Genomic DNA, 21588 nt, shown 5'->3' on the forward strand with positions numbered 1-21588 from the left:
AGTGCTCCAAATAGGAGTTGAACCTACAACCTTTCGGTTAGTAATGTTGTTATGATTAATGTAACAAAAGACAGCTTCTATAGAGTCAGCATGTCTCGGACTCATTCTTACTTTTGAGTGATGCATTCAAACTCTGGTTTTCTATGTATTCAATAATTTTTTTATTTATATTTACAAAATATAACAGGTTCTTGTTGTAGTGTAACTCACTCTAACCACCGATTACAAAGTTATAAAGATGTATTGACTGTACATACAAAAGGTAGGTCACTCGCTCTTGGACACATGTTACGTTACATTTAACTGCAATGACGCTCTATTAGAAAAAAAAAGGGAAAAGGCGGTAGCTGTATGCCCGGCAGCCGGAAAAATGTCCTCAAAATTGCCACTGAAAGGTTCCTTCAAACGTCTTTAGAGTATCAGATGTTTGTATAGAAATTTCAACAGATTCCAAAAGCTATCTTGGTGATTAAAATACGGAAACATCCAAAGTTAGGTATGCTATTTTATCGACGTGTTCCTTTGTTCTATGACAACGTTATTGTAACCAGGAGTATTGGGAAGCTTAAAAAAGTCAATCAGCAATAAAGGTGAAAGACTTACCGGTAGTTTACAACTGTTATCTATTCATAGTATAACAATTTCTTATCGAATGTTGAAAGTACGAGTATGGGTTTCCCCTCAACCTTCAAGACAAATCAGAAAAAAAAACAACAACAAAACCAATGGCGACTTGATCATTTTTCTGCACCCACAGCTAGTTACTGGAGACAGTCTACTGTAAGTTTTCAGTTACTCCTCCTAATTGGTCACTTAATCCGCGCTTCGTTCCAGACTTAAGCTCAAGGGAGACTGGCGTCGAACATCAGTGGCGAGTCGTAGTTACTGCTACTCGTGCTCAGTTTCCTTTTCTCTCGCTCGTCTTTAATTTTGTGCTTCTTTTTCTTCTTCTTGTGTTTCTTGTGAGTTGGGGCACCAGGCTCAGGGGCTGGTTTTACTCGAGTCTCTCCTCCACTTTCAGTGCCGCTTTCTTCTCCTCCAATCTATAATCAACGAGGAAATAACACAAAATTAGTTGAAGTGTTGTAGTTCATTTATTTGTTTAAGCAGGTTGATTAATTGGCAGCTGTCATAGCTGATGTGGACCTGCTGTCCTTACCCACCCATCCCACCCCAGGGGAGGACATCCATCACACAGTAATCTCGTGTGTGGGAGATTAACGTCTCCTGCCCCAACCCTGCAGGAAACGGGACCTCCATTTATTCGTCCCTATCCGAGAAGACTAGAATATCTAACCATTTCTTGATGTTATAGAAAGGTAGCAAATTCTTCTCAATTATTTTAAGACCTTGAGTGTTGGTCCGGCCGGGGCTCGAACCCTCGACCTCCCGCACTACAGTCCAGCGCTCTATCCATTGAGCTAACCGGGAGGCGCGCAGGCACTGGTAGATAAAAGGGCAAAGTAAACATTGTTGTCAGTTTATATCCCAGTTTCTGTAACATGAAATGACTAGGAGTATCACCAGTCCTCCTGAAGAGCTCATCCATCCCAGGTAACCAACAGGACTTCTTCCTGTTGGCTGACAGTTTGCTGGTAGCTATTTCTACCCCTGAGAGGAGTACTGTGATTATCTTCCCCATGTAGGCAGTTGGCAACACAATGACTCAGACAGGGCTGCATTCCGCACCACTCAAACCTAATCACAAGACCAACACATCTCTCATCCCATAAAAAAGACAAAACATTTCCCACGAGATTGTCACATCCATAAGGAGACTGCGAGGAGAAAATGTACTATACTAATGGAGACCGTAAGAACAAACCATACGCTATATACCTTAATCTTCAAACGAAGTTTGCTGGCCTCAGAATTAGCAGACTCAACACTCACAGGTGTACCAGGCTGGGAATCGAGATGACTTAAATCTGATGAAAAAGAGGACAAACTTGTTTCATAATCGGCCGTTTCAAATTGGAGAACGCATTAAAATTTTCCCTCTAACTGCGGCACCCCGCTTCCTTATGAATCAGTGAAAAGAATCTAGAAGATAATACTCTTCACCTGTATAGTTTGTATTTCCTCAACCCCTGCTTGCTGACTGATGTTACGAAATTACGAAGAGAGGTATGATATGAATCAATTTAAGATTAAATCTTCAAAAGTGTTTTTTGTTAACCTGCAGGTGACGCTGCTCTGGAAGCTTTTCTCTTCTGACCTTTCTTTGATGTTGTCGATTCTTCGCCGCTGACAGATCCCTACAGAATAACATAAAAACAAAAACATCAACTAACTTTTCAGCTTCATTCCTAATTGGAGCTCAAGTTTCATCTCCAAAGTCTATATCAACACGGAGTTTCTCTTGAGACGTTTTAAAGGTCGTCTGGTAAGGAAAATCGCACAACCGAAAAATAAAAAAAAAACAAACAAACAAACAAACAAAAAAAAACAACAGGATGGCCTTTACAAGAGAATTAATTAAAACTGTCGTTTATTTTAAAGTGGAGATATCAAACTAGAGTAAATTGTGAGGATTACTTGCGACTTACCGGGGAAACTGGAGGTGGAAGAGGAGACAGGCTCATTATCTTCCTTTCTTTCAAATCTATCACGATGCCCATCTACAAAATGAACAAAAATCACTGTGATGATAAATTAACAGTTGATGTCCAAAAGACTTTATCATGGTTAATATTTTGTCACCAGGCCTTCTCCTAGATCTTTTATTCGCTTGTTCACTCAAAGTTTCCTTACACTCACCCCCTGGGGAGGAACACAGCCAGGTGTCAGCCGGCCCCACAATGCATTATACAGTTCCACTCCATCTCGTCTGAGTCGAGCATCAACTGAGGAACTGGAACTAAAAAGAGAACGAAATAAAACAAGAAAAGATGAGAGACAATGAAAGACAAAGAAGGAAAGAAAGAAAAAGGAAGGAAAAAACGACATAATGCAAATTTAGAAAACAGACCAGTCGTTCAATATTTAACGGAACCGCCCGAAATCAAACAAAACCATCCGATATGCAGGGCTCGACACTAACTTTTCAACTTACTAGCCAAGTGGCTAGTGACATCTTAGATGTTTTTAAATGTTACGACAATTTCAGTCTGTTTACTAGGCAAACTGGCTAGTAGAAATTGAAAACCACTAACCAAAACTGAATTTCTACTACTCTGTCGCTAGTGGGCTACCGTTAGTGTCAAGCCCTGGCTATGGAACGGAACTCTCCGAAATATGACGGAACGGACCGACATTAGAAAAGCATCACCATCAGCTAACGCAACGAACCGATCGAAATATGACGGAACCGTCCTAAATGAAAAATCATCGTCCGAAATCGGACAGAAGCGCGAAACCTGTGATTTGGCATGTAATTATGACGAGCTGTAACGAGTGGTAATCCGAGCCATCAAATTAACACTTAGCAACACTTACTTAATTAACCGCCACAAAGACTCCACAAGATCCAGATTATTCAGAGACGATTCAGATTTGCGCGAAAATGGTGGATTCTTTGTGAGTGAACAAAGAGTGTAGTGTCTGGAAACAACAACAACAAAAAAAAGATTGTCTACGAAAAATTCATCCAATTTGTTCTCAAGATCTGATTAGACATTCCACTTTCCAACTGCTATTTATCAGCTGGTATATTCAAAGTGAATTCTCATCATCTGTTTGTTGTGAATTGAAACTGTGAGGAGAAGTTACATGTCAATCATTGCTGTTAAGTTCAAGGGTTAGTAAAGTCTCAGGGGCGAAGCCAAGCTCGGTATCACTCACTGCCAGCGCAGATACACGAGCTATAATATACAATTGAATAAGATATATATTTTTCTGTTTTAGGTTATAACGTAATGGAAAAAGTCGTTTATGTGAACGGCAGTTGATAGGCAAAAGGAATACTCAGGAGATTTTTCTGTTTTCAGTTGTACCACCCACATGGCAAATCATAAAGCATGTGGCAGGTAAAAGAAATGATTAGATTTGACAAATATTTCTTCAGACCAAAAATCAAAGTTGATACAAACCTGATAAATGGCACTGGATCTCTTTCAATGAGTCCAATCAAATAGTTCATTCCCCTTTCAAGGCTCTCAGCTGAAAAATCAAAAATAAAAGCATTACAACTTCTTGAGACGTTTAAACCCAATTTTTTGAAGAATGGAATATTGGTAAAATCGTTTCCAAATATAAATAAACCGAGAAACTCCTATTACCTAAATATAAGAGGAACAGTCAGCTGTTTTTTTCCTTTTGCACTCTTTTGAAATGTTTTTGAGTCTTTGAAAATTATTGTTTCTTGGAAGGAAACATTTAAAAAGGGAATTTTACAGGAAAAAAAAAAGTAGACAGAGAAAAATCAACCAGAGGGAACAACGATAGTTGGGATGGCCGAAGTAAGATAAAAACTGATGGACTGTAACTTCAGGTCAACGCTTTTAGAATGTAAAAGCTGTGACAACTCACATTTGGATAGATCCACGAGGCACTCGATAGCTGCCAGTCGAACATCCTCAAAATGACCATGGCTGAATAAGAAAAAGAAACAGAATAAGTGAAAATAGAAAGACGTGCAAACTTTAATCTTGGACAAACTCAGTTGGGAAAATTGTCCAAACATCCAGTTTGAGCCAAAATCTACCAAAAGTCACGGCACACATATTTCCCCTCTAAACGTTAGATGGTAATATAATGTAGACCCCTACGACTTAAGATTCTTCATTTGACGTAGCACTTGTGGGAAGGGAAAAATCCCGAAGGGTACAATTTTCCAATTCTTGTGACTAAGATTGTAGTCCTAGGGTCTCTCTATTTCCAGCTGCCAAGGAGACCCGTAGACGAGATTAAGAGAGGAACGAGCACGGAACATACTACCACTGGTCACCAATTTCAACTTCTAAATGAACACACAGGCCCACCTGGCATAATATTCAAATGCAGCAGGGTCAGAGGGGATTTGACCATTGACTTGAAGAACTCTTAGCGCCTTTAAACAGCTGTAAGAAAGACATTATTCAACTCATAACAGCGATCTTAAATGCAATGTCTTAATACCAAACAGTTTTCCACCAGGCCAACAACTAACAAACCTCGTCTTTAGAGCAAGTTTCGACGGAGTGTCAAAAGTCACCCGAAGAAACAATGGCTTTGATTTGCACTTAGAGTATAATAGTTTTGGCGCCAGAGCGTTGTCCCAGGGAGTCTGGGGACCAACCCCCCCTTTTATTTAAAGACGCGACGAATCCAATATTGAACATAACGGTCAACCAGAGATCACGTAAAGATCTATAAGATGTATGGAATGCTCTACGAATTGAAAGTTACATTTCAATGAACTCTCAAATGTTATTCTATATTTAAAATAATCTGTATTTGTTTTTTAGTTTGACTTGCTTCCTCTGGCAACTAGTACGAAAATAAACGGGTCACCATACATCTGTAACCTTCAAAGCTACATTAACGCTTCACATCGAAAGCGCGAATCAGGCTTTGACTTCGCTTTGTGATTGGTCTAGTGAAGTCGCGCCAACTTCTCAACCAATCAGATGCAAAGGTAAAACCAGTCACTTAGTCATGGTTTCCTCTGCATTCAATTTAATCAAAAACCAGATTATAACTGGTGCGCATGAACGGAAAAGTTTCGACGTACCTACAATGCTTACGCGCACCACAAGAAATCTGTTTCAGGCAACCAGTTTTCATGGATAGGACTGTTTGACCCTTGGAGTACTTCCTCTCTAAAACTCTGTCTCGATCTGTCGGTTTGTTTTTTCTGTCCACTAACGAACTCTCGCACTCACCTGACAGACACAACGTATCTGTAAGTTGGAAGTAACTTTTCTAAATTCAGCTGGCGAGTCACCTCTCCTAGGATAAGTTGTGTTTCTTCTGTTAACTTGACCACTGTGCTGCCATCACTAGAAAACAAACAAAACGTCAGAATAAAAAAACAATCAAACACACACACAAAAAAAACCAACAATAATTTATGTAAGTTTTGTTTGGCAATTACGAAAAGACAACGAGCCTCTTATATAGAAATGGCCTCCACTATTACGCTCAGTGCCCAAATCTCTATTTCCAAGGAGCGATTAACGTGTAGTTTCTCTTCGTAATTGTGACACATTATCCGACAAACACATAATAAGAATGAAAAATGTGTCTGCTGAAAGGTACTCTCTCTTAATGTGACATACAAAAGTGTAACCCTTCACTATTACTAACTGCTTGTTCTCTAGAATCAACTGTGAAATTATGCCTAGTTTTGTTCCTGCAGCAGTAATTTTGTGGACTGTGTAAACTGTTTCAAGTGAAAAAAAAAATTTAGGAATTCTTTATCCTTATTCTTGTCGAGAAAATAACTTCTATATCTATAACAAAAGAAGTAAAAAGTAAGTCTACAACAATCTTCAGGAAGATGTGTTCATGCCTATTTGTGGTAACTATGGAAACACCAGGGGTGACGGTGGCAGCCAGTGCATCAATAAGGGCACTCCGGTAATGGCTATCTGTGTACTGTAAAAATAGCAAACAATTAAACAAGGACAAGGTAAAGAATCCACATACTTTTTTCACAGTGACTCCCAAATAAACCATTTATTTTTAAATCAACATGTCCAAGCAATAATTTAGTACAGGTGGCTGCATGCGGAGTGAAAGAAAGGGGAGGAAGGCCTGGGACAGGTCCACAACACTCCATCCTCTTTCCTGTGGGCAACAGTACTACAGCACCTGTAATGAACTACCTAGAACAAGCTATTTCAACATGGATTCCATGTTGGAGAGGAACATCTTAAAATCAATAGATTTCTAAAACTGCGACATTTACAAGGTTCTCATTGATTAACATGCTAGAATCTAGACAAAGCATGCAGATGGGAGATAAAACAAAAAACAAAAAAAAACTAAATAAACATACAATTTTTTCACAGTGAGAGCAAATATCAAAACTAGCTACCTTGTTCAGTCTATTGTCATTGTATTTAATCAAATCCAGTATAAACTGTAAAACATCCCGTGGACACTGGGAATGAGTATTTCTCACAGACGCAGTAGCCACTGGCAGAGCCTAAACATAACAAGAAATGTAGTTACAAACATCATTCACATCCTCACAATGCATTATTTGTACTTCTTATCTTAGAAGAGTCCTCCAGAACTCCCTAACTAAGTTTATAATAGAAATGCCTATGCCCTCTTGCAAAAATTGACCAACACTCCTCATCATACTGTAAGTAAGTAAATAAGTAAAGTCTTTATTTAGCGAGGGTAGCACGAAATAGTATCTAAATGCTAATAAACTAGTGGCCCTCATTACAAGATTAAAGTAATTAAAAATCAAGGCTTACAATAAAATTATTAAAAATCTATAAAACTATGAAACAATTATAAGCTGCAGCACAATATTTATAAGGAAAAATGATTTAGGAATTGCTGATCTTTAAAAATCAGAACATTACTCTTTAACTCTCAAAAGTTATTAGTATCTAACTTCCCCATATAATATTAAATACATTATCCAACAAACAGGTAATAAGGATACTAGAACTTATCAAGTAGTGGTTATTATCTTGATCTTACACCAAATCCTCATACATTATTTACAAAGAAATGTGTAGCACTTAGTGGGGAGAATTAATGGTCAGATCTGGGAAGTTTAAGGGTTACACCAAACCTTTTGTATGAAGTAAGTGATGAAATTTGAGAAGTCATTGTATTTCACAATGTGAGGGCATGATTGTGAACCAAACATGTCTCGGAAAATTCCGATCATGGTTGTGTGACCAGGCCAACTTGAAGCACAAGCGGTTGCAACCTGTTTTGGACAGTGAGACAGAGAGAAAAAAAATTATGGTATTTTCTTTAGAGGAATAGGAAATATAAAACATGGGGTCATAACATGCTTATGGTCAGTAAACTGGAGTCCATCTCAAGAGGTCCATGTCTGTGCCCTGGTCAGGTCATTCTGTTACATTCTTTGGGAAGACACTTTTCTTTGAGACGTGGAAAGGAATGACAAGGACACATCAAAACCAGTCGCTAGACATTTTAATTTACCTAATCATTCTCAGCAACATATGGCAATCTGTGGTCTTTCCTTACACTTAGGTAGCGCGGAAAGCCATAGGAATCTTGAACAAAAGCTCATCTTTCAAACCGGTAGTCTAAATCCCACAGGGATCAACGAACACTTTTCATTCCACTAATTTATTCTTGTTTTTCTCGTTGCCATGTTCCCACCAATAACATAGCTCCATTTTCTGCCTTTAAAAGCACACAAAACCCACAATTCCTCTATTCGCTCCGACGAAGGGCTAACGCTCGAAACGTCAGCTTTTGTAATCGTTACGGTGGCCAATTTACCATTTCAACTTTGTTGATATATCCAAATTATTTCTATAAAAGTGCCTCTCTCTTCTCAGAAAACTGTGAGAAAATATCAATGAAATATTGGGTCACTACTGCAATGAACTGTCATTCAATCCATAACAAGTAACAAACTCCCTAGCTACATCAAGCTACTACTGCACCAATAGAAACTTAAACTCTTCTTTTCCAACTGGTATTTCATTTCATTTTTGATCACTGAGCTGATTAACTATGCATTACATTTTACAGAACATGTTAGATACTTAGAAAATATTTTCTAAGTCACTGACAGACTCAAATTTCTTCTTTCTTTTCATACCTTAGCAAGACAAAAGCAAGCTTCAAGTCTGACTTTATAAAAGCATTCATTTTGGTTTATCATATCTATTAGAGTTTGCCTTGTTGCTTGAGTTGAAAACTGCTCCAAAGCCTTAATTGCCTGAAAGTACAATGCGGTTCTTTAGTACAGAAAGTTAGCTGAGAAACATCTGTCAGGAGAACATGTGATAGCCGGTGCTTGTAACGCACTAACAGTTAAACAAAAACAGAAGAAATAAATTGGTCCAAACTTGGTTGGAAGCTGTTTATTCAAGTGCCCATTTTTTTGCCACATCTCCCATCAAAAAGAAAAAAGAAAAAGAAAAAGAAACATAAGTGTTAAATGCTCAGGTTGCTTACCACTTCACCAGCATCCCCGAAACATATGCCTCCATATGAGTTTTTTGTAGTTTTTTTTTTTTTTTATACATTCAAATGAAAGAATTCAACATGTTGCTGGTAAGCTAAAGGTTACTCAATTCAACTCTAATTTGTATTCCAAAGTCTTTCAAAGATGATGACAGTCACTTCTTCCCAAAAAAATACATGCATGTCGGGAAAATTAAAACAAAAAATTTGCTTTCAGATTAAAATGTTAATTCTTAACTCATACCTCACTCTGAGCAATGACATCTCTCTCATGCCGCAGTTGATATTGCCACATGTAGTCAGGCTGTTCAAATGAAACATACCGCAGCCAACTAACCTCTGGATCAATGCGAACCCACAGCACAGGTGAATCAGAGCTATTTGTGGTTTAAAGAGAAATAAAGTTAAATTTTTGTCAACAGTGATTTCTTCTAGGCTGTGAAAAAATTGCCAAACCACTTTTCCATTTCATCTAAAAATGAAAATTTAACAGGAAACTTGTCAAGGACACCTTGATTGACTGCAGCATAATCTTAAGAGACACGTACAATGGCAAGAGGACAGGTACTGACAATAACAAAAATATCAACAAAAGGTAGTCATTTGATACCATCCACATTCTCAGAATTACTGAGCCACTTTACAGAAAATGTACAGCGGATATTAACAGCTAGATGTGTATAGCTATTAAGAGGTCAAGAGTGAAAGGATCAATTTTCCTAAATACTAAAGCTTAAGTCTACCAATTGCTGGGGTAAGTGAAGGAAAACTGCACTTTTGCTGGCTTAACCAGAAAATGAAGCAAAAAAGACAATTGCTCACTCCATGGCATCCAGATTCATGTCCACCTCCTCCCCTGTAATCAATGGAATCTTCTTTTTCTTGTTTCTGCGACTCTTTGAATGACAAGGTATTTCATGGCGGCTAAAAACATCTTCTATCTGGACAGTGTGATTGAATGATCCATCCAGTTCCTGAATGCACACAGTTAGAGGTCCCTGTAGACAAAACAAATTCAAAGATTTACATTTGGTGAAAACATTTTAGTAAGATCTTTCCATGATAAATTCATGTTTCCTTAGTTAATCATGGAAATAGGTCTGTATTAAATAAAAAAGGAAAGATGATGCTCAATTGAAAAAAAAAGGAAGTGTCAAGGGTAACCATGCTTATTTACAAGAAAAAGACGACTTCTTCTCAAGTAAGCTCTGGTAATAAACAAAAAAATAATTCAATTTAAGGTGAAATAACATGCAGTAAGGATGCAAAAGACAACACTACAGAATAATTATAGGGCTGCAGAAAAGCTAAAAAGTTTCAGAGTTTTTCTTACCAAATATTTCACTGTCCCTCTGGACATATCCTGCTTGATTTGAAGTTCTACAATATTACGTTTTCTGTTGAATACAAAGCTTCCATGGAATTTAGCAACTCCACTGTGACAGCTGCAGCACAATTTAAGGAAAACACTATCCATATGCATTGATCTCAAGGCTCAAAACTTTGCCAACAAAAACAGTTTCCTTCTCTTTTTCTTAAGATATTATGACAACATTAAATATTATATCATGTTGGTTAATTGACTTTTGCTTGTCTCTCAACTGGGTTTGTAATTTGGTAGCTAGCATTATCACACAAACATCTGAGTTAACATCCACTGAAGACTGCCAATTCTAGGAGATCACTAAAATCAAACTAAACTGAGACTTATAGTTGTGGACTGATTGATATTAATCACACACCCTTATTTTACTCAAAGAGAACCTGCAACTGAGTTGATAATGAGGGAGAGTTCCATAGGTGTCCAGTTTAGACAGGAATCACAGAACTGAAAAATGCAGAAAAGGTGATGATTTTTAACTATATTAATTTATTAGGATACATCCACTGGTCCACAAAAACATTGATATCTTTTCCAGAAACTGTGGATATTGACTTGAGGAACTGTTCAAATACAATATAATTATCCACGTTAAATGCATAAATTATGTTAAATATTACCAAACTCAAAATACAAAAAATTAATTTCATTTTCATAAACATTATCATCACCAATACCTTTCCAACTATCACCATTACTGCTCCTATGAGTTAAACAACTTTTAGGTTTTATCAAAGTACAACTTATTTCCTAAGTATTTACACTATCCATGACATTAGATGTTCTACAGTTGTTGATTGATGTTTAACCTCACCCCACTGGTGGAGAGTAGAAGGTTTGACCAAAGACTATAGTCTGCCCTGGGCTGTGCTGCACTGTTTGCAAGTGACAACAGCTTGTTGAAGACCTGTAAGAAAAATCTAAGATCAAAATTTTATATTCTATGCTATTCATTATGATTACCCAAACAACACTGTTTTTTTCTGAAAAATATCTATATCTCCCCTTTCATGCAAGGTTGTTATTTTTAGTTTGAGCCCCTTCCAGATCACTTAAGAAAATATAGTCGTGCATAGCACTTTCCTTTAGGGAGACATGGCGGCATGCTTTTTACCACATGTGACTCTGGATAGAGATAACAGTTCATTCACTCATTACCCCTCTCAACCCTCAAGTACAAATGGATTGGATACCATGAAACTGTGTCAGACTTTGGCAATATGCACAAAGGTAACCTGCAATGGACTAGCATGCCATCCATAAGGAGAAGGTAGTACCACTCACCACTCATTACTTAATGCTATGGTAACCAGCATTCTTGTTTGTTCACCTACCTATCACATAAATTCCCTAACAAAATGACTTCCTTCCCAAAGAGTTTACCAACTTAAGCTGCACAATAAGATTTTCCTTAGAGTGACTATTAACTACAAAAATGAACATATAGAACCTGCAGCAGTGGCTCCTGTCCAATTCGCATCTCAATCATTCTCATAACAAGATGTGACTTGCTCCACACAATCTCCAGGTTCTTCCCTGAGGTCAGATGAGGGTGCATATGAGGGGACCCTACAGCTAGGGACTCTGGTGTTTGACCTGAACAGGAGCCTTGTACACTGGATGATGATAATGTCCCTGCACTGTGAAGAGGAGGTAATCCTGGGCCCTGCATTTCATACTGGCAAACTTGTTTTGATTCCTGCATACAACATTTTCCATTTTTCACATTGTTATTTTTTTAATTTTTCAAATGGTTGGTGATAATTAAAACAACTTGATGTTGAAGTGTAGGACACAGGCTCCAAGATGCCATATGACTGACTAACTTACCTCTCTTATCCAATGTCTGTACTCGTTTTTACCAAACATCTTTTTCATAAATAAACCAAACAAGTACCCAGATATGCCTCTTGAAAGCCAAAAATCTGACCTTGAGAAAAAAAAAATTTAATTCTCACACACAACTGGGAGCCATGCCAAGCTGACCATGCAGCCCGACCTTTATTATATCAACACGATGAACCATTAGGGTTACAACACGAACAAAACAGCTGAAACTGAGCCTAGATACAGAAGACTGACATGCACGAATAACTGGAACTAAGGCACTACTTTAAATCCTATATCCCTAAAAACATATGGAGGGTGGGTGGGGAAGGTCAGGCAATGGTGGAACGCAACAAAACCATGTGACCTGGAGACCCACCACACACTCGAACTTATTCTCCCAGCTGCGTGTGAGAAAAACGTTTTCTGCTTCTTTCGTCCCTCAGCCAGCGGAAAACCACACTTCGTATTTGCTAAATAATGGCTTGTGTATCTGGCAAATTTTGGCTTTAAATTTTTTCCTTTGTAACCAGGTCTATCTAAACCTAGTGTAAACTTGACAGCCCTTGTTCCTGTCTGGTTGATTCTTGCATCTGGTATTTTTTTTATTATTTCCTTCAATATTTATTTAACGCTTTTCCATGACCCAGAAAACAACTCAAGATATTACAACCTGGACTACATTAATGATACAGTGACAGACTTAACTGATAATGTTTATTTCATCATAATTTTAAAACTCCTCTGTCATGGAAAAAATCAAATTCTTAATTATTCAAAGTTAAAATACAAAAACACCTAATTACCATGTTTGTATGCACAGATAACATCCAAAGAACTGCTCAGCTAATGCCTGCGATAAATACTTCCTAGTTTCAAATCCCTGGTCAATAACTCTTGAAGAGTGTAGAAGACTAGTACTGAAATGAACAGAGAAAAAGGATTACATGAACCGACGAACATTTGGAAGGGCCGGCCAACTAATTATCAAATGAATGTACAACCAACTGGATCCTCTGTGGGTTTTTCATCATCTATCAACTATCAGAACACAACTACACAGCTCCTGGTGAAGAAAAATAATTTGTTTTCCTTTTTTTTCTTGCCCAGGAGGGTGCAACATTACATCTCAGACCAATTTATGAGACAGTAACAATTTAAATTCATCTACTCTTTTTCTTTCAACTTATAGGTTACAGTATCAGAATAGCAGAACTCACTTAAATATTGTCAAGGATGCATACGGTGACAGGATATCGTAGGCTTGATCAACAAAGACCTGCTTGTAGTAAGTGTATGGATAACGGCAGCTTAAATATTCTTCATAGAACTCAAATGCCTCATGGAGAAATGCTGTGGCATTTTTCAGAACTGGGCGTAGACCAGGAAGACAAAAGTGGGTTACTTCTGGCATAACAGGGTCCACATGGATCTCAAATGGTCTGCAAGGAACACGGTTTCCAGAATTAAATAATAACAAAATATCTTTCAAATACATGTATACTATTTACAAACCATCATTTTCATTTACCAGACATAGGGTTATAACTAAAATCAAATAACAGCAGCCTTTTAAGACACTTTCAAATTGGTTTAGGGGTTAAAATAATGAATACATTCAGTTGCAAGATCCATCCAACAATCAAGCACTTGCTGTGTCTTGGAAAACAGTTCAGACCATTGAAAGAAGTGTCTCAATTTTTCAATTATGTCAACATTCAGCTCTAAATTTCTGTTACTTCTCAAGAATGTAAGACTCTGTACAAGCTCTGTGCGTATCTTTACAGAATACAATTAATACCGAGTTATTTACACCAAAGCCTCAGAAGCCTTTCTAAAGAAACTTTTTGAAAATGGCAAAACTTGTTTAGTTGGGGGAGGGGGGAGTATAAATTGTTCCAGAGGGACATGGTACGATGAATTGTGAAAGATGTTGAGTGACTTACCCAACAGCCAAAGCAATATTAGGAGCAGAGGTTGGAATAGTAAGGGTGTAATGATAGGTTTTCTTCTTTTCATCTGGAGTTAACACCTGTAAAGAATTACCATCTGATTCAGTAACTATTAAAAAAAAACAGAAATTAAAACACAGTGGTGTACATTTTCATAAAAATAATAGCTTGTGTTACGTCTAAGCACTACATTGAACAGGAATAACACCATTACATACTGAAAAGAAATCTATTCAACTAGCAAATCACATCATGGTTTGTTTAAGGGTGAGTCCCCAAGAAAAAGTTTTGTCTCTTTTAGCCAATACAGAATTCCTGCTAAACATTTTCTTGATACATTCCCTTCTTACTTTGGAAAAAACATTTCCAAAAAGCTGTACCACATATTGGACATAACAGAGAGGAAATTTCTGTTGTCAGCCATGCATCTACACTATATTTGAGGTTTACAATTACCAACTGAAAGGAAACTGCTGAGAGAAACATAGTGACATTGTTTCTATATAAAGTTGGTATAAATCATAACATCAAACCTGTTCTTTAAGATCACCACAGCTCACAGCCACCATGTCTTTATCAACAGTGATGTCAATGTTCCATGTGCACAGTTCAGAATAACAATCTACACAAGGAAACCACAGCCTGCAGGTGATCACAGATCAACATTTGTCAACTCAAAGGCTACAATTACAAAATCATGTATAAATAAGGATGTTTACAGAGGATTTCCTGCCAAAAATCTCCATGATCAAAAACATATTGTGAAAGATATGAAAAATGTCGGGCTGTTCAGATATCCATTATCATATGGTGTATTATTGAGAGACTTCAACAAACCCTTCCACTGTTTCCTGCACATTTACTAAAAAGCCAAAATTTTGGTATGATCACTTCTTTCTCAGGTGGTCAAACTAACAGCTACACAAAATCCAAAGTTGTACACTATCCAGTCATAGTAATAAAATCAGCACACATTATGAATAATAATGTATAGGGGGCACGTGCAGGGTGCAGTGGAACAACAGACAACTTATCGATCGACTGAACAGTTGCGTTGGATTGTCATAGGAGGAGGTGGAATTTGAGCGTGGCCTGGATTGATGTTAAAAAGGCGTACGATTCTGTAGATCATAGTTGGTTGAATGGGGAGATGACGTTACACAGGTTTCCCACATGGTTGTGTAAAGTCATTGCTAAACTGTGTAAGAGTTGGAACACAAAGGTAGTGGCGATCACAAGGGAAGGGAGACAGACCTCTGAAAGGATTAAGTTCAACAGAGGGTTACCACAGGGGGATGTATTGTGTCCAAGGCTGTTCACCGTATGCTTAAACTCAGTTGCATGGAAGATCAGAGCCACTGAAGGATACCGGATGTCCAAACCTATTAACAGCAAGGTTATGGGACTCTTGTATATTGATGACCTCAAGATCTTCGCTGCATCGGAGAGTAAGCTTGAACGGGTTATGAAGATGGTTAAGTCATCTATGGAGGATGTGGGGCTTGAGTGGAACCTAAAGAAGTGTGCAGTGGCCCATTTGAAAAGGGGGGTACAAGTGACTGCTGTCTCAGAGGGGAGAGTTGTGGAGTCTACTAGAATACCATGTCTTGATGATGGTGAGTGGTACAAGTTCCTTGGAGTATTTGAGAGTGTTAGGCAGGAGGATAAGTTGGTCCTGGAGTGTGCAGCAAGAGAGTATCTCAGACAATTGTCAGTTATTTGGACAAGTCCCTTGTCCGATTATAATTGGGTGGTAGTGTCAAATCAGTTTGCATTGCCTGTTCTTGGATATCTTATGTGGACACAACTGTGGCCGGTGATGGAACTTAAGCAGATCGATAGGGAAGTGCACAAGATTGTTGTCGAGAGTGGGGGTAGACACCCATGTAGTTCGAATGCATTGTTGTATATGCCAAGAGGTAAAGGAGGGCGGGGATTGCGCTCTGTTGAAATGGAGTACAAAGCCACAAAAATCAAGGGTGCAGTCAGACTCCATGGTAATGAAGATCGTGTACTGGGAATGATACGGGAGTTTGAAGTGCAAGCGGCAAAGATGGGGGGTAGGTCCATTTTTAAGGAAGCGGCTAAGTGCACGGAGGAGTTGGGGCTGCAGTTGGATTTGGAACACATGCAAGGGATCAAGAAAGAGGTGCAGAGGTGCCAAATTGAGAAGTTAGAGGAGGAGATCAGAAACAAACGATGGTAAGGGCGTCTAGTGACTACCAGGCTGGAGGATGAGAGTTTGAGTGCCAATGGGTATTTCTGGTGGCTCACAGAGTGGAAGAACTGCCCATCATACACAATTGCGGGACTCGTCGAGCTATGCAAGCAGCTCTTGCCAACGCAAGTATACGTGAGTCAAAAGACCCACACAAGCGGGGAAGGCGAGGTGAGGTGCAGATTATGCGGTAAGGCTCCAGAGAGCGTCACTCATATCTTGTCAGGATGCAGTGCGCTGGCCCAGAGTAAGTATCTCTCTAGACACGACGCAGCACTGAAGGTACTGTTTTACGAACTGTTGTATGATAAGAGAGTTATAGACAAGATACCACCCTGGTACTCACCCGACAAGCCTAAGCCCGTGTACGAGTCAGAGAATGTTAAAGCTTATTGGGATGTCCCTATATACGCTGATCAACAAGAGGTCAGATGCAATAGGGTGGATGCACGCATTGTAAATCATATGTGCAAGAGAGTTGTGACACTGGAAATGAGCTGCCCATGGGTTAACAGCCGGACAAGAAAGGATGAAGAGAAGACACTGAAGTACGGACCCCTTCACTGGGAACTAAGGCAGCAGCTCCCTGGCTACGAGGTGAAGCAATATAACATCATAATGGATGCCCTCGGGGGGTGGTCACAGGAACTAGATGTCATGATGCGCGAGCTGGTGGGAGGCAGAAGAACAGACATACTATGAAAGATGCAGAGGGCAGTGCTCTCAGGCATGCTGAATATTGCCCGGACTTTCAAGGTGGCAGTTTGAAGGAGGACCATAGACACTACGGAAAAGCTTTTTAGGATTAGTTACTGTACATTTATTTTTTACTCCACGGCTCACAGGTTACAGTTTTTGCCCTGTGCTGCTTGATTAGAATGTAGCATTCAGTTGATTTCTCTGCGATGATAATAAAGAGTATTTCTATGGTGCACAACTCCAATAAATTTCCTGCGGCACTTTACAACAAATAAAAATAAATAAGTTGTGCTTACCTTGAAGAATTTGCACAACCATAGCTGAACAAGTGAGCTGACCGCTGCATCAATGTGTATGGAAAATAATTCAAATGATTTGACATCAATATCATGAAAAGCTAGAACAAACTGAGATCAATGTTTGCATGGCTTACAAACATTTGAAGCCAAAACATATATGTACAAAATTTAAAGTCCATACTCACCCTCAGAGGTATATATATATTTCGATTCTTTGCATTAGCGGGATTAATCTCCAAAAAATTTTTTTGATTGATTAAATAATTCCCCAGGTATGCCGCCTCAAAGTTCGTCCTTTGGCCACGCCCTTTTGATTTGGCCAGGCTAAGTTAATACTGGTAAATAAAAGTCCCTCATGAATATGCCTTTAGACGAATCTGGTGTATTTCAGCAACCAGTGACCACGCAACCAGTTGGCATTTTCACATCATTTTACAGCAATGCACACATGTTCTTATACAAGAAGTTAACAATCATTCTTGCTGTGACATCACTCGGTCCAGTAATTCTCTCCCGGCCAAGTCAAAAGGGTGTGGCCAAAAGAGTAACTTTGAGGCGGCATATCTCGGGAAATATTTAATAATCAATCACATAAATATTTTTGGAGATAAATCCTGATAACACAAAGAATCAAAATATATAAACCTCTGAGGGTGAATAGGGACTTTAACAAAACTGTGTGGTTCAATGTAAAATTAATCCTCAGGTTCAAATGTTACTGATAGTATTTAAGTATGATGCACGATCCTCGCAGTAGAGAGCGCTATTTATGCAATAGCGAAAATCAGACCTGAAAAAAATCAGGCCTGTACAGGATTCGAACCACTGACCTCTGCGATACTAGTGCAGCGCTCTACCAATTGAGCTAACAAGCCAACTGGGAACAGGTCATTAAGTTGATTCGTAATAAACCCGTGATGATAAATCAGATACGATGAATATATGAAGTTCATATATTTTGAACTGCAGTTATAGATACGTATGATGCACGATCCTCGCAGTAGCGCTGCACTAGTATTGCAGAGGTCAGTGGTTTGAATCCCATACAGGTCTGATTTTCACTATTGCATAAATAGCGCTCTCCACTGCAGGGATTGTGCATCATACATATTTATAACCGCAGTTCAAAATAATTATATGAACTTCATATATTCATCATATCTGATAGTATTTATATTTGCTGTATTTTTCCAAACTGAACATGCTTACCAACTTACAAATACCACTACAAATATCCAAGTTGGGGTAAGGGTGATTAAACATGATCAATACTACACATTCTACAGTTGCCGCAGTACTTGTTCTGAGAAAAAGGGAAAAGAGAAGAGGCTTGAATTTCAGAATGGGTGCTAACTTTAGATCATGGGCAATAGAAGGGGCACTTACTCGATTGATGATTCATTCCAGGGGAGGCAATGAATCAGGGATTTGCACTGAATGACTAATTAATACCTTACCAAGTTTTCAGAAGCACATTGGTTGAGCATCCATACAAAATAACAGGAGCTGCCAGGTTATCATTTGTGTCATGCCCAAGACAGAAGAAAACTACTCCATACCTGAGCCATGGTGCCTTCACCTTTTGGAATAACAAATTGTATTCCTCCTAAAGGATGCTCCAGTGAAAACTCAATACTCACACGGAACTGTTTACCTTCTATATTAAACAATAAAATACAGTATAAAGGTATAAAAATAAAAAAACAACAAGTGCAGTCAGACATTTTCCACTGGAATATGCATTATGCTAAACTGAGGTATATCTCCTATGAAGTCTTCTCGGATAGGGACGAATAAATGGAGGTCCTGTCTCCTGCAGGGTTGGGGTAGGAGACGTTAATTTCCCACACACGAGATTACTGTGTGATGGATGTCCTCCCCTGGGGTGGGATGGGTGGGGAGGTGAGATCAATGGACTGAAGCGGCTGCCAGAGGCACCTGATATGCTGACGTCTGTTCTCAACCATAAACTGCACCCGTAATTCAGCCTTAGGCTGCAAGCGGTCAGAAATACTATATTATTATTATTATTATTATTATTATTATTATATTATAAGTGGGGGAGATAAGGAGTTAGCTAATGGTTAGCTCACTGGCTCAAGAGGTCTGCATTCAAGCCCTGGCTGAGTCACTGTGCTGTGTCCTCCAGCAAAACCCTTCACCCTACAGTGCTGTTCACCAGCCCAGGGGTATATTACTGGGTCCTAGAGGTGCTGTTCACCAGCCCAGGGGTATATTACTGGGTCCTAGAGGTGCTGTTCACCAGCCCAGGGGTATATTACTGGGTCCTAGAGGAGCTGTTCACCAGCCCAGGGGTATATTACTGGGTCCTAGAGGTGCTGTTCACCAGCCCAGGGGTATATTACTGGGTCCTAGAGGTGCTGTTCACCAGCCCAGGGGTATATTACTGGGTCCTACCAGGAGATAATAATATCATTATTCTTACCATGTGCACAAGACAACACTTCTTTAGGAATTCTAACAGTTAATTCCCCTCCATTAGTCTCAGGATCCACTGCATTTACAGAACTCTGCATGCATGCCAAGAAATTATCCAGGTTTCTCCTATCATATATAAATTTTTTTTATTAAAAGAGAATTGCAAAGTATAGATTTAAGATTAATTGCACACCATTTCAGTGTCCTCATTACACCTTTACCAAGAGTGTGAAGAATATACCTAGAGAGTCTGTGGGAACTATAATTCACATCTCACCAAGGGAACCATTCATTTTCACCACAATATATGTTTTGCAGTAGGATATCTTTGTTGCAATAATGCTGTGACAACTGCAAAGAATTTCCTTTTGGGGTAGCTCAATTTTGTTCACGACAGTTTCTGCAATTCACTCCTTCATCTTTATCCTAAAGCATTTTATTGAGTCTATGAGTTAACACCATGATTTGGTAGTCACTTATTTGCTAAGCTGTACAGAAAATTAGCTTTTTTTACTGTTAGCATACTTTTTGTTATCTGTGCAGACAACTTTTCCTGGATCATCCAGTTGAAAACCAGCATCATACCAGTCATGTTCTCCTGATCTCCTTTCATCCCGGACACAGACTCGCATAATCCATACACACTAAGTCAAGGTACAAAACAGGACCTTTCTTGCACTACTTCCCCTCACCAATCTTATTTGAGAACCACCTGTTTCATCAGGCCATTAAGAGGATAACATACTAAAGAAAATATTGAAAGGATATTGCATTGCTTTGAATTCAGCTTTACTCTTGTTAGATTACTTGTCAGAGGAAGGATTCTCAGCTCTACGTAACCCTACAACAAGCAAAACAAGTAACTCGAAGTCAAATATATCTTGCTGTGAACATAACTGTTTGGGTAAGTCCCACACTCCGAATTGTCAAAATGTATCATGTAATTATATTTTACTTACAAACAGACATTTCCGTTTGAAGTCTATTGACGTTATGCACAGCGTCTGGTGAATCGTACATAGCAGAGACAAATGAAAATTAAATAAGCTTTCAGCAAAACATCATCTGCCATGCCAGACATGTGTAACAATCGAGAAGATAAATGAAAATCACAGAGTTAGATACTTATAATTTAAAAGTCCTTGGAGACTCGCTTCCTTTTCTCATCCTTGCTGGCTGATCAGGAATAAAATCAAGTGAAGCTCTCTCTCTCGTTACCCATTGATTCGGCCGCCATTTTGAAATAACTGGTTACCATGCTCGACTCCGCGCTCTAGAAGATAAAAGGTGGGAGACTGAGAAGGAAAACAATGCTTACTGTGTCTACACCGTTCTCCCACAGATACAGCAATCTGATTGGCTATGTAACTCACTCTCCATTCGATGGTAGATGCTAATGAAGAGAGTGGCCTAAATTGTGTGGTTGTTCAGACAAAATAAAACAACAACAAAATAGGCCTATCTTGTTGGTTTATTTTGCCTAATTTTTATGCCGAAACAATTGGACAATCCACTCTTTATTTCCATGCCTGGTGGGGTTGCACTTTCAATGGACTTACTAGAATGGAGTTACATACTTTAAGGATTTGGAGGAAAAATCTGGTATGCAGGGATTGAGAAATGAGATGATTCATGGTTAAAAACTGTTACACTTTCTCAAAATAGACTAAAAAATGGGTTTCATAATTTGCTACAAAATGGACTATTATGGGG

General features: G+C 38.8%; 1 protein-coding gene and 1 pseudogene across 2 annotated transcripts; one reads left to right on the plus strand and one right to left on the minus strand.

Annotated features, from left to right (window-relative positions):
• Nucleotides 1-137: 137 nt before the first annotated feature.
• On the minus strand, nucleotides 138-21153 carry LOC111334670 (transcription initiation factor TFIID subunit 2). 2 transcript variants are annotated; one of them, XM_088744145.1, is made up of 33 exons: nucleotides 21005-21153; nucleotides 20835-20889; nucleotides 20644-20716; nucleotides 20401-20512; nucleotides 19883-20001; nucleotides 18996-19093; nucleotides 17434-17477; nucleotides 14754-14862; nucleotides 14215-14300; nucleotides 13489-13710; nucleotides 13075-13188; nucleotides 12272-12371; nucleotides 11892-12140; nucleotides 11256-11348; nucleotides 10943-11004; nucleotides 10394-10505; nucleotides 9883-10058; nucleotides 9305-9437; nucleotides 8693-8812; nucleotides 7679-7819; nucleotides 6962-7072; nucleotides 6434-6519; nucleotides 5805-5921; nucleotides 4923-5000; nucleotides 4471-4532; nucleotides 4032-4101; nucleotides 3439-3543; nucleotides 2761-2860; nucleotides 2550-2621; nucleotides 2180-2258; nucleotides 1840-1928; nucleotides 1350-1443; nucleotides 940-1043 (listed from the first exon to the last, which is right to left on the minus strand). In XM_088744145.1, exons 1-33 carry the CDS (start codon nucleotides 21040-21042, stop codon nucleotides 1018-1020), a joined length of 3345 nt encoding a protein of 1114 aa, XP_088600271.1. In that variant the 5' UTR covers nucleotides 21043-21153; the 3' UTR covers nucleotides 940-1017. The 2 variants fall into 2 exon arrangements, with proteins under 2 accessions (XP_088600270.1, XP_088600271.1); XM_088744144.1 differs by lacking the exon at nucleotides 1350-1443 and having other exon boundaries at nucleotides 138-1043; nucleotides 21005-21152.
• LOC148717199 (uncharacterized) lies at nucleotides 14869-17206 on the plus strand (annotated as a pseudogene).
• Nucleotides 21154-21588: the final 435 nt, after the last annotated feature.

The sequence above is a fragment of the Stylophora pistillata genome, chromosome 13 (genome assembly GCF_964205215.1).
Source record: "Stylophora pistillata chromosome 13, jaStyPist1.2, whole genome shotgun sequence".
In the NCBI taxonomy this organism is placed as follows: domain Eukaryota; kingdom Metazoa; phylum Cnidaria; class Anthozoa; order Scleractinia; family Pocilloporidae; genus Stylophora; species Stylophora pistillata.